This window comes from Manacus vitellinus, unplaced genomic scaffold (genome assembly GCF_001715985.3).
Source record: "Manacus vitellinus isolate BGI_N305 unplaced genomic scaffold, ASM171598v3 scaffold_9_pilon, whole genome shotgun sequence".
Classification (NCBI taxonomy): Eukaryota; Metazoa; Chordata; class Aves; order Passeriformes; family Pipridae; genus Manacus; species Manacus vitellinus.
The window spans coordinates 850,127-864,147 of NW_021940917.1; the positions used below are offsets into that span (position 1 = coordinate 850,127).

The following is a 14,021-nucleotide window of genomic DNA, read 5'->3' on the forward strand; positions in this document are numbered from 1 at the left end:
TTAAAGATAACAAATTATTTTCTTTCTCGTTTTATACTGCATTGAACCGGCAGCATCTACTTTGAGTCATTCACAGTTCTAACCATGTCAACAGATGTAATAAAAGGATCTCTACTGACAAATAACCTTGGGATTATTCCTTCATGTATGAGGCCACAAGGAAGAAACTGGGGAGAACTCTTGTTGTACACAACAAGTACCACACAGCACAGCAAGGCAACTACAGGAAATTATGAATAAATACGTAACATTATTCAACCTGAAATTACAACATTGTGAATATCCTTCTCTTGCAGAAGCTGTTTTTTTAAGGTATAATCTGAAAATCTTGTGTTAAAAGAATCCATTCATATGGCTTTGGACAAGTCAATGTGTCAGCACTTCTAAAGTGAAAGGCCTCATGATGTTTTAAGATTACTAGACTGAATAAAGTAGTTTAAAATCTGAAAACCGAGAAAGACTGGAAGTTGTTCTTTTGACTAACTCTAACACTTTGAGTACAGTTAAATCTGACTGATAAAACCACCAATGCCAGTTTTAACCTGAACAAGAAAAAGGACCTACATACAGTTAGTGTGATGTGATCAAAGGGAGGTTAAATATTAAATTAAAATTTAATATAACTGTATGATAATACAGAGGAATTATTACTTCCAAAATGAACAAGCCAGATGCCATCTCCTTTAAAAGGTCACTGCTATTTATAGGCCAAATTTACATATTTTTAAATACAGACACATTTCATTTTGCTTATGAGCTCAGATTAAAGAAACTTTTCTTGTTTACCAAGAATTTAACTTCCAATTAACAAAAGGCATAGGGGTTGCTTTGTTGAAAGAGGACTTATCTTCTTCCTTACTCTATTTGACTCAAAAATGAAAAGTGATTGTATTTCTCAGTTCACACAAAAGCTGCCCATGTTTTGTGAGATAATAAACTTTCACAAACTGTGATCGCACTATGGACTTTATGAAAAAGAGTCATTAAACCAGCTCTGGGATTCTAGTGAGGTTTTTTTTCTACCTCAGAATAATCTAAGAAAATTAATGCTGGATGGAAGTTGTGTTCTCAATTTCTTTAAAGCACACTAAAATATTAATAATTAAAAAATCAGTTCTAAATAAAGACAATAAAGGTACATTGGTTTTGAAAGAAGGAAAATAAAACTTTCCTTTATGGCTCTGTAACTGTGTAGCAAGTCTAAATGCTATATACAACTGGTGAACAGTAATTCCAAATTCTGCCACTGGCACCTGAATTAATTCACACCAGAATTTTTTTGCTGATGGTGAAGTGGTCTACTCTAAACCAACAGCGACAAGGCTGTGACTTAAGTGTTGTTCTCTCTGGCTAACAACGGACAGACATGCTTCAAAGCTGTTGGCCAAGATCAACTGTGTGAGGTTCCACAAGGCCAAGTGCCAGGTCCTGCCCTTGGGTCATAACAACCCCAGGCATCGCTACAGGCTGGAGGAAGAGTGGCTGGAAAGCAGCCCAGGAAAAAGGACCTTGATGTGCTGGTCAACAGCCAGCTAAACGTGAGACAGCAGTGCAGCCAGGTGGCCAAGAAAGCCAACAGCATCCTGGCTTGTATCAAGACTGTGTGGCCAGAAGGACTAGGGAAGTGACTGTACTTTTGTACTGGGCACTGGTGAGGCTGCATGTCAAGTTCTGTGTCCAGTCCTGGGCCCTTCACTTCAAGAAAGATATTGAGATGCTGGAGCATGTCCAGAAATGGACAACAAAGCTGGTGATGGGCCTAGAGAGTAAGTCATACAAGGAATGACTGAGGGAGCTGGGGGTGTTTAGTCTGGTTAAAAGGAGGCTCAGGGGAGACCTTATCACTCTCCACTATTGTCTGAAAGGAGGCTGTAGCAAGATAGGGGTTGCCCTCTTCTACCAGGCAACTAGTGACAGGATGAGAGGACACAGCCTCAAGCTGTGCCAGAAATGACTAGATGAGACACTAAGTGCTGTGGTCTAGTTGACAAGGTGGTGATCAGTCAAAGGTTGGACTCAGTGGTCTTAAGAGCTCTTTTCCACCCTAAATGATTTTGTGATTCTATGAAAGATGACTTTGAATAACAGACATCTCACTGGCTATTTACAATGAAAATAATCTTCCTTCCTTCCTTCCTTCCTCCCTCTCTCCCTCCCTCTTCCCAATGTGTGTAGTACTTAATTCTGCTGATCACAAAACCTTCATATTGCATTTGGCACATGGTGATAGGGCAACAAAAGCTGTCCAGAAGGCAATTAAAAGACTGCATTTGTAGACTGTTCTGCCTAAGACTTTAGAGACCTGCAAACTTTTCCCAACATTTGCAGTAATTCCCAAATTATAAGTGGCATTTTACTCAGAACAAAATTTCAGTGAATCACAGAAAACATGCAAAACTGAGCTGAAAGGAAGTTTTCTTTTAAAATGCTTGTTTTTAATCAGCATCTGCCTTAAACTTAAAGAAATAGCTAAACTAATTCCTCATCAACTGATGACAGTATACACCCGTTGTACCATAATTCAGTGTAACTGTTTTCCCATCAGGACTTGAGCCCAGCCAGGTAGCTAAGCACCCAAATCCCCACAGATGCTTTGCAATTTCCACAATCAGTTTGCGACAATAATAGCATGCTAACCAATCTTTCCTATAAAAAGACTCACAAGCTCTGTACATGGCAACTTGTTTTGTGTGATTACTGCAGAGAATAACTCTGAAAAAATGATCTAGCCCTTTAGTGCACTGGTTTGTCTTGTAGTAAAAGGGACTGCAGCTTAGCTAAGCAAAAACTTTCACAATTTTTTATAAGAAACTTGTCACAACCTGTAAAAAACTGAAGGTCCAGACTGTAATTTTACTCAAATTTTCTCTTCAGCAGATTTCACTTACACCATTTTAAGAGAAAGCTTAGACTTTCTAAGAATCCTGTTTTTTACCTATTTGTTGTCAGAAGTTTTTAAATGTTCAGAAATAAGAAAAGGAGGACAAACACATTTAGGAAAAAAGGGAACATTATTGATGGGTGCCTTGTTAACAACTTCCGATCATAAAGATCATTAATTGGATTTGTTCACCTGCCAGTATTTGATGGAACAGACTTTTTTCCCTTTTGCTTTATCTCCTTTGGATCCCTTATGTGTCCAGAGATGCTTTTTGGTTTGAAGTAAAAAATACTTATCTTGATGGAGCAAATTCAACATCACAATCTGTCAGCAGGTGCTCCTCTATGCAAGGAGAATGCAATTGCTTTACCTTAACTCTAGTTTCTTCTTCAAGAAAGCCCCAGGACGGTCTTTAAATCCCTGGGAAACAAGCAAGCTGAATACTAGTTCAGCATGATATGATTTGATATTTTTACTCTTTATCTGGCCTGTGGAGAGGAACATAGCCATTGCACATTTAAATGTGTAGCTTATGGCTTTTCTGAAGCATACCAAATATAGGTCAGCAGCAGCAAAACTCTTAAGTAAATTCAACTTAAGGAAGAGGAAGCTTAACATCAAGGCCATGCCAAAGCTATTGCAAGTTGTGTGACTATTCCATTCACAAATGAAACTTCTCCAGAAGCCATCTCTTATCTCTATCAGTGCACTAAGTCTCTTCTGATTCTGGTTTGACAACTCAACAAATCTGATTTCATAGCTGCTGGTACATGGCGAAATGCCATGTCCACAGGAGACAACCTGTTCATCTGCCATAAACTCACTCGCTTGACCAGTTCTGATTTTCTAAATCATTCTCACAGGGTAGTAGTTTTGTGCAGGCAGGCTCTCCACCTGAGGGGAGTTTTTTTTCCTGCGTCACTCTGACCTTATTGTTGTGGGTTGAAGTGGCTGGGTTTTTGGTAGCAGGGGTGGCTACCTAGGGTGGCTTTGGTTAGAAGCTGCTAGAAGTCTTCCCCCCAGTGATAGCTGGCTACAGGAGGGACTTCCTACTCCTGGCCAAGGGAGAGGCAATAATCACGCCTCTGTGATAACATATTTAAGAATAAGCTGTTGTGCATAAGAATTTTTTGAGCCAGGGGAGAGCTGACCAAAGCTCCCGGGTGGCTCCGCCGCCTCCCCCACAGCGAGGACGGGGGAAGGTTGGGGGGAAGGCAGCGGCAGCCCAGCCAAGGCCTCTTGGCACCTAGCCCGGAACAGGCACCGGTGGCCCCTGCGAAGGGTGCCGGGGCGGGCCCGGGACATGCGGCCCCATGGAGAGTGGCTCTGCAGCTCCCGGGCCCGCCCTGCAAGCAGCCCATGCTGGAGCCCATCCTGCCTAAGGAGCTGAACAGCACCGTGAGCACCAAAGCCCCCAAGGTGAACTGCGAGGGGGGGTGGAGTGGGTGCCCTGCTGGCTAGGCCAGGGTGGCAGAGTGGCCCCTGCCGGCGGGCATTGCCCTCCCTTTCCCTCCCTGGGCCAGTCGAGCCGGACTGGGCTGGGGCGGCCTGCCGCGGTGCAGCCAAGCCCATGCAGGAGCAGATGGATGCATGGAAGAAGGCTATTACCCCCCGTGGAAGGCCCAGGATGGAGCAGAGTCCTTCAAGAGACTTGTGGCCCATGGAGAGGAAAATCCATGCTGGAGCAGGTTATTCCCGGGTAGGACTCTATGGGGGATCTACAACAGTACAGCTCATCCTATGAAGGACTGCATCCTTCATAGGAGGAGAAGTGACTCTTGTGACAGTAAATATGGAAAAACTACTGCCTAAGGGAGGGACCCATGTTGGAGAGGTCTGTCAAGACTGTTACTCATGAGAGGGACCCCACGGAGCAGGGGAAGGACTCAGAGCTGTGGCCCCTCCCTGTAACCCGTGGTGAAGACCATGGTGAAACAGGCTGTCCCCCTGTAGCCCATGGAAGAGTGACCTACGGGACAGCAGATTTGGAAGAACTGTTGCCCGAGGGGTGGACTTGTCTCCCTGCACTGCTGCAGGGGGAGGAGGGAGAACATGGAAGGAAGGAGGGGTGGGTGGAAAGTGTGTTTAAGACTGTTTTATTTCTCACTCTTTAGATCTTATCCTATTAGTAATAATTTTTAGTATTAACCCCAAGTTGAGTTTGTTTTGCCTGTGTGACTTCTCCCAGCTCAGAGCGACTTTAGTAGGTGCCTAGAATCCGGCCAAGGTCAACCCACAACACTTACACTGGATCAGGTATTGTCTACCCTCTTGAAGCCAGCAGGAAAACAGAAAGCTGACATGAGGATGTTGATGTGTGCTTTGGCTAATTTGAAATGCAGATGCGCTCACATTTGATTTGGATCAAACTTGTACTGATCTAGTAGAGAATAGATGCAGTATTATTAATTGCAGAAACATGGCCTCAACTCTGCCTGCTCATATTTTTGAACTGTTCTCTGGTGTATATATAGGTAAACATGCTTCTGTTTTCACAGATGGGCTCTATTTTAGGCTCTATTTCAAAAATCAACAGTTAATGAGTTTGAGCTACAGGTCTTTCTACTGAAAGCCAATATACCAATCCCATGACTTCATCTAAAGTTCAGGATAAAACTTCACTAGAAGTGTTACAACCTGTCACAGAGAGGCTACATCCTAGGAGACATATAGATGACATCCTGATAATCATCACCACAAACTAAACTAAAGATCTTTACTGAGCAGCCAATGACTATGAATTCACAGAAACCTCTCGGAACTCTTGGCTGAATGAACAAAAATGTGCGATTGAATATTGTTTTCTAGGCAATAATCTGATCATATAGAGGGATCAAAAGAACATTCTCTCCAACCACAGCCAAACAACACAATAATGCATCATGTTTTGACAGTGTTTTTTTGGAAACAATATGCAAGGCAATATTCCTGATGTGTGCATTTACTTATGGTTTGTCAAAGTTCACCGCTTATAGCTCTGAATATGTGAGAAAACCCAAATGTCCTAATTCTGGGGTTTGTGTTTCCATCAAAAGCCTCACCTTTCTATTTTTTTGGTTTGTACTGAGAGGCAGTGTTCCAGAGAGCACTGCAGAAGGGCCACTGCACACAAACTCCTTCAGTACTGATACTGAACAACCACTCCACAAATGAGCTTTACTTGCTAACACAGCTAGGTTTGTTGTCCATACAAATCTCCTTCTCTTGTTGAGAAGGGTCTGAATGCACCATTTATCACAAATGGCTCTTTGATTATTTTTTTCGTTTTGGTGGGAGATTGTTTCACATACCTCCAATCTTGGCATTAAAGGCGATTCCTACTGTGCAGTGTGAGTTGTTTGCCGTGGCTGCCACTTCTCCAGCACAACGGGTTCCATGCCTGCAGTCAGACAAACATTTTTCCAAGTAAGCATAAACCACTGGGATTGAAGTCTTGGACTTTGGTTATTCTTAGACGCTAAATGCACAACTATCCACAATGTCTTGCACTACTCAAGCCCTTATAGCAATTTAGACCTATGTTACAGTATTCCTCTGAACACATTTTAACATCATTACCGCAATCACATTAAATTCTTCGTGCCTACTGGAAACACAAACACTTTATAATAAAGACATACAGTGAGGATACATAATTCACAGCAACAGAGAGGAGTCTTAGATATCAGTTCTTGATTTTGAACCAGATCTTACATTTAGACAAAATGTCTGTCCAGCATTCGCTCACAACCACTTGTATTGCTAGTATGTGTATCTCTACCCAACCTCTAGCGGGCATGCTCTTCCCCAAGGAAGACGAGATTGCACTAATGCCCACACTGTTGTTTAGAGATAAGCCTAAGACTGGCTGTATGCCAGGTATGCTCAAAGCTTCTGTATAGGCATGCCTTGGTTGTGCCTTGGGCCAACTCTGCAAGCCTGTTGTCTTTCTAGAAGCAGAAAAAATGTCCGAAGCACCCTTCACCAGTAGAGGTATACTATGGGCCTGGAAGCAGAGTTGGACTGCAAGTGTACAATCTCAAGAAGCTGCTGAAGGAAAACACAAAATCTCCAGTCTTTGCTCAGTCCCTTCCCCACTGTGCAAAGCCCCAGTTGTATGCCTTGCCCACCCCTGATCCATGCTCTCTACCAGGTGACAGTGGTCATCCATAAGGTCCCCATTGCAGGAAAGCAGTCCCTGCTTTTTGTGATTTTTGTGGCAACATGGGTTTCACAGTGTGTTTTCTACCAGTAAATCATGCCCTCACCCTTGTGCAGTTAAGCAGCTCCATTGCAGAAATGTGACACAAGCAAGAAGGAGCAGGCAGGGAACTTTAGAGATGTGCTGTGGAGAGGAGATACAGAGTTTCAGACCAGACAGGAAAAGAGATGGGGAGTCGATGAGACAAAGATATCAAGATAATATAAGGCTTCAGTACCCATAAAGAAAGAAGTTTAAAAAGTCAAAGCAAAAAATAAATAACAACATAGTAAGCTTTAGAGAAGGCTAACAAAGGTCAGTTGTGTACACAGGCACTCTTCTGCTGGTGCTGGTTGACAGACTGCTTACACACACATCTGGAGAACACAAGTGTGTTTGAAGTAAAGGTGATGCTTATTTAACAGACAAGAATCAGTGTTGCTTTCCCCTGGTAGAGCTTGTTTTGGGTAGAGTCACTCCTTATTTCGTTATTATTAGCATAACTTCTTCCCGCTATCTTTTTGAGACACTTAAATGGGAAACACTAAGATAACTTGTTTGGAATAAATTAATATAAAACAAGAAAAATAACAAATAGGCCTACGAAAAAAAGAGAGGAAACAAAAAAAATTAAGCAATGCTAAACTGTTAGAATTTCAAAGAAGATCATTTCATTTATTAGACAAGTAAGATACACATAATCTATGAGAAAAGTGTAATCTTTATTCACAAAATCAAAGTGACAAGTTGTATACTGATAAATACTAAAGCTGGATAAAGGTTTCACAATTATATGTATATCTCAACTAATTTCCTATTTATCTGTCAGAATTCATTATCTGGTCGCCAAACTTGACCAGAACATTTTTCAAGACTAAATTTGAAGCTTATTTTTCATATGAAGACTAATTTTAAAGCCTAATTCTTCTTCATTTGAAGAAAGCCTATTTGACTTTAATTGATAAACCAATGTCTTATCCATTTGCTGAATTATTTTGAAAAGCCTGAAGTAAATAGCTTCAGTAAATAGCTCTGTGTTTGAAGTAGTGTCTTTTAAAAATGCATTAATATTTAAAGGAAAATGTCTGTCTTAAGAATTCTTTACAAGATCCAATTCCCAAACATCCCTTCTTCTCATTAGGATTTTGTTGGGTGTCAATATAAGTTTTGAGGTGTTATCACTCAAATACCAAAGCACGTACGACTACACTCTGGAAATATAGAAATGCCTCCACACATCACCTCAGTGCAAATAATTTATTAATAAATCATTCCCTGCCTGGTGAAACGCATGTGGCGAAGCTGCAGCTTCCCAGAGGGAGGTCGTATTGCCAAGAAATCCCTCATGGGTACCAAGTTTGAGAAGCAGTGATGGGAGGAAGGTTTTTCAGTAGAGAAAGTGGACAGATAGAAGCCACACTTGGAGGAGGGAGAGTTTCTGAAGAAGAATGGCAGAAACAGCTCAAACATCTCCTTGGTTCCAAGTACAGGGATACCTGCTACTTCGACAGCTACATCCAATGAGCCCTGGTTGAGAGGGTTAGATTTCCACTCTATCATCAAACACACTAGTCACCCCAGGGTCAAGTACAGCACACAACACCACTTCTACTAACACCTGATGGGATGCCATTTTCTTTTTTGCACTGGAGTTAGTAGGGCCGATTGATAGAGCTTTAAACTAGATTGGAAGGAGGAAGGGGACAAAATCAAGCTTGCCAGTGATAATGCAGTGGAACACCAAAATTTGAGGGACTTAGTGCTAGTGAGATCCTTCAGTCTGCTTCCCAATGTGTTGGCTACAATGAACTGCACTTGAAATGTTCCTAGCAGCAATGTATCCTGCATGAGAAACAAGCAAGAGGAGACAGAAGCTTTGACCCAGTCCAAGAGAGATGGCATCATTGGCATAAGCAAAACCTTGTGGGATGAGTTCTGTGACTGAAGTACCATGGTGGATGGTTACAGGCTCTGCAGGACGGATAAGGAAGGGCAGGCAAGACAGGGTAGTAGTAGTATATGTAATGGAAGGGCTGGAATGTATGGCACCTGCAGTTGGAAATGCCACATAGAGAGCCTTGGCATGAGGACTAAGGGACAAACAAAGTTGATGTAATTGTGGAGGTCTACCATAAGCCATCCAGCCAGAATGATGACAGTGATGAGTTAAATCTTTAAGGAACTAAGGGACATCTCCAAATCGACTGCCTTGTCCTTATGGGGGACTTCAATTCCCAGATATTAACTGGGAATACCATACAGCTCATACAAACAGGCCCAAAAGATTCCTAAAATACCTGTATGATAACTTCATGGTACAGGTACTAAGAGAGATGACTAGAAAAGCTGCCCTCCTTGATTTGTTGCTTTGATTTGATTTGTCAAAAGAGAGGGGCTCTTGATTTAAGTGGCAATAGGTGATCATTTTGGCCACAGAAACCATGCAGCAATCTCTGATAACAGGAGAGTGCCATCAAAACTTCAATCCTGGATATGAGGAAATCAGATACAGGCTGCTTAAGGAAGTAGTCAGTAAGATTCCGTGGGAAAACACTTTTGAAGGTGCTGGCGTCCATCAGTGCTGGTCACTTTTTAAGTACCATTGCCTAACAGAACAGGAGCAGGCGATTCCAAAATATCAGAAGTCAAGCAGACAAAGTAGAAAGTCAGCTTGACTGAGCAGGGATCTTCTTCCAGAGCAAAGGCAAAGAAAGAAAGTGTATGGCCAGTGGAAGCAAGGTCAAATGACATGAGAGGAATAAAGAGATGCTGCTTGCCACTGTACAGAGAAAATTCATATGGCCAAAGCTCAATTAGAGTTAAAGCTGGCCAATATTGTGGAGAAAATCAAAATCTTTTTTTAATATGTCAATAGCAAAAGGCACTGCACAGAAATAACATTGGCCCATTATACAGTAAGAAGAGTCTCACAAAAAGGGACATAGAAAAGGCAGAGATGTTTAATACTTTCTTCTCTTCTGTCTTTAACATTGATGATACGCTGTTAATTGCATTCCACATTTAAAATGGAAATAAAAAAAGTTGTTTTAATTATTTCAAGGTCATATGTATAAAAGTGCACTTACAATCACTTCCCACTGTATGAATTAATAATATATGAAACTTAATTTGTTTTTAATAGGTTATCTTTTATGGGTCCCTTAAGTAATAATTTGTCATGCTTTAGGAATGGTACCCCCCAACTCAGTGCTCTCACTAAGACTCTCCAAACCACACTGATGCTCTTGCTCCCCTGTTTTCCCCTCCCCTCCTTGCTGTGGCAGGATGAGAGGAGAACTGGAAAATTGCAAAATGCAAAGATCATGGGTTGAGATAAGAACAATTTACTGGAAACACTAATAAGAAAATGAACAGTATTAGCAACAATGTTAATGAATAGAGGGTATAAGAAGAGTAATGATTCAGATGGAACGCTCCGCCTTCCCCTTGACACAATATCAGATGGCTCCCTCAACCATGTTTTCTTGACCAGAAGAAACTCCTCCCCCCTGGAAGACAGTCCCATTTCCCTGCCCCTGACAGTGATGTGAGGTGGTATAGAACAACCTCCGTGTCCCAGACATGCCTCCTCCTGGCTGCTTCAAAAATTCACCCTGTCCTGGCCAGAACCAGGACATTATCCCAGAGCCTACACCTTCCAACTATATACATTTATATACATATATACACAAGCACAGATATCATTTCCATAGTGAACTGCTGTTCCTCCAAGGTGTCTGCTGACTTTATTTAGTCCATGACTGTGGGTTCTATCCATCCTAGATGTCTTCTGGGGCTTCCAGGAGGGCTGGTGTGCTGTCAGGAGGTTGTAAACTGGATCAGGAGCTCACGACTGGTATATCTGGAGCAGTCCATACTCATTGTCCATGGTTATGTCATCCAGTGGCAGTGTCATTCAGTAACCAATAGTACAGAATTGAAAATACAGACTGTTCTCCCCCAAAAATCAAATCTCCTTGAGGTACACATCATGTCTCCCCATCCCTCTGTATTACCCACCAAGTGCACTCAAGTCCTTGAGCAAAACCAATCCCACAGATGGGTTTGTCTTTGCTTGAGGTAGGTTTCCCTAACACATTCCTCAAGTGCACCATGGGGACTTAATCCCCTTCTATGGTATGTGGAGGTTTTGATTGGGCAGGGTCAGCTCTATTGGTAGAGTCTCCAGTGTTATCTAACCAGGTGGCCTTTGCTAAATATAGATCTCAATGCTTGAAGGTCTCATTGCTTTCAATGTGGTTTTTAACAGTCCATTGTACCATTCAGTTTTCCTAGAGGTGAGTACATGATAGGGAATATGATACACCCACTCAATTCCATGCTCTCTGGCCCAGGTGTCTCTGAGGCTATTTTTGAAATGAATCCAGCTGTCCAGCTCAATTCTTTCTGGGGTGCCATGTTGCCACAGAACCTGCTTTTCAAGGCTCCAGGCAGGGGTATGAGGCACAGGGTATGTCTCCAACCACCAGTGGATACTTTTACCATTGTAAGCATGTACTGCTTGCCTTTGCGGGTTTGCAGAAGTGTGATACAATCAATCTGCCAGGCCTCCCCATATTTATATTTTGACCATTGTTCATCATACCCCAGCGGCCTAACCCACTTGGCCTGCTTGAGTGCAGCACATGTTTCAGAGTAATGGAAAACCTGGGAAATACTGTCACAAGCCCATCTGTTCATTGCACCTCTTCCCTGATGACCTGAGGTGTCCTGGGCCAAACAAGTCAGAAATAATTCACCCTTATGTTACCAGTCCCGATCCACCTGAGACACTTTAGTCTTGACAGCCTGATCCACCTGTCCATTGTTGTGATGTTCTTCAGTAGCCCAACTCCTGGGAGTGCATCTACATGACATATTTTACAGCCAACTTCTCTACCCAGGCAGCGATGCCTTGCCATAATTCAGCAGCCCAGATGGGTTTCCCTCTGCGCTGCTAATTCATCTTTTTCCATCCCCACAGAGCATTTGCTACCATCTGCGAGTTTGTTAAGTGGTATCTAAAGCCAACTGGATAGCTTTCAGCTCTGCAACTTGACTTGATCCTCTTTGTCCCTCAGCAGCCTTCTGTGACTCACTGTGTAAGATTCCATAGAGCATCAAAAATTCCATTTTTGATGTATCTCTACAATACAGTAGGAATTGCCAGTAAAGAGAGCTGATTACATGGTGGAGCCTCCTCAGCACGTGTCACCTTCTCCTCCTCCTCTTCTGATACTACCCCGAAATTTTTGCTTTTGGGCCAGTTTGTGATGACTTCCAAGATCCCTGAGTGACTGGGGTTTGCTATTTGAGCTCATTGCGTGATTATTGCGATCCACTTACTCCACATAGCATCAGTGGCACGTTGTGTGGAAGGGACTTTCCCTTTGAACATCCAGCCCAACACAGTTGGGGTGCCAGGAGGAGCTGTGCTTTGGTGCCAACCACTTACAACGCAGCTCAAACCCCTTCATAAGCTGCCAGTATCTCTTCTTCAGTTGGGGTGTAACAGGTCTCAGATCCTTTGTATCCCCAATCCCAGAACCCCAGAGGTTGTCCTTGGGCTTCCACTGGTACTTTTTGCCAGAGACTCCAGGAAGGACCGTTCTCCCCAGCTGCAGTGTAGAGGACATTTTTCACATTTTGTCCTGTCCTGACTGATCCAAGGTCTTCTGCAAGAGCAATCTCTAGTTTAATTAATTCAAAATCTTGGTTTTGTTCAGGACCACACTTGAAATTACCTTCTTGTGGGTCACATGATAGAGAGGGCTTACAATCTGACTGTAATCTGGAATATGCACTCTCTGTAAACCCACAATGCCTAGGAAAGCCTCTGTTTCCTTTTTGCTGCTTGCTTGGGAAATAGCTGCTGTTTTGTTGACCACATCTGTTGGAATCTGATGACATCCATCTTGCCACTTTACTCCTAAAATCTGAATTTCCTGGGCAGGTCCTTTGGCCTTACTTTGCTTTATGGCCAAACTGGCCTTCAGGAGGACCTGAATTATCTTCCACCCCTTTCTCAAAAACTTCCTTTGCTGTGTTGCCCCACACAATGATGTCATCAATGTATTGCAAGTGTTCTGGAGCCTCACCCTTTTCTAGCGCAGTCTGGGTCAGTCCATGGCAAATAGTAGGGCTGTGTTTCCATCCTTTGGGCAGTCGTTTCCAAGCGTACTGGACACCACACAAGCTGAAAGCAAAATGGTCTGCACTCTTGAAGCCAAAGAATGGAGAAAAACACATTAGCAATGTCAATGGTGGCACCACTTTGCTGCCTTGGACTCCAGCTTGTACTGAAGTTCCAGCACATCTCACACAGCAGCACTGAGTGGTGGTGTGACTTCTTTCATGCAATGACAGTCTACTGTCAGTCTCCACTCTCCACTGGACTTATGCACTGGCCATATGGGACTATTAAAGAGTGAGTGAGTCTTGCTGACCTCTCCCTGGCTCTCCAATTCATGAATCATCTCATGGATGGGGGTCACAGAGTCCCGGCTGGTGCAGTATTGTCGACAGTGCACTGCTGTGGTAGCGATCGCTACCTGTCGTTCTTTGGCCCTCAGCAGTGCCTCAGCAGAAGAGTTCCCTGAGAGACCCAGAAAGGTATTCTGTTGTCTAATTTCCTCTGTCTCCACAGAAGCCATCTCAAAAGCCCAACAATGCCTTTTTGATCCTTGAAATACCCTCTGCTGAGATAATCTATGCCAAGGCTACATGGGGCCTCTGGGTCAGTCACAAGGGGGTGTTTTTGCCATTCATTCCCAGTCAAGCTCCCTTCAGCTTCCAGTACAGTCAGATGTTGGGATTCCCCTGTCACCCCCGAAACAGAGATGGATTTTTCCCCTACAGACCTTGATGGCATCAGGGTACATCATCTGCCAGTGTCAACTAAAGCCTTTACTCTTGTGGGTCTGATGAGCCAGTCCAATAGATCCAACCGTTCCTTTCCTC

At 43.1% G+C, this 14,021-nt stretch overlaps 1 protein-coding gene across 6 annotated transcripts in view; it reads right to left on the bottom strand.

The window, feature by feature from the left end:
* The window catches only part of PCSK5 (proprotein convertase subtilisin/kexin type 5), a 249,914-nt gene that overhangs the window by 145,409 nt on the left and 90,484 nt on the right, over positions 1-14,021 (bottom strand). For all 6 annotated transcript variants that reach the window (XM_018085966.2, XM_018085965.2, XM_018085967.2 and 3 more), the window contains exon 6: positions 6,172-6,260. In XM_018085966.2, coding sequence (XP_017941455.2) covers positions 6,172-6,260 — 89 coding nt within the window. The remainder of the gene's footprint in view (positions 1-6,171; positions 6,261-14,021) is intronic.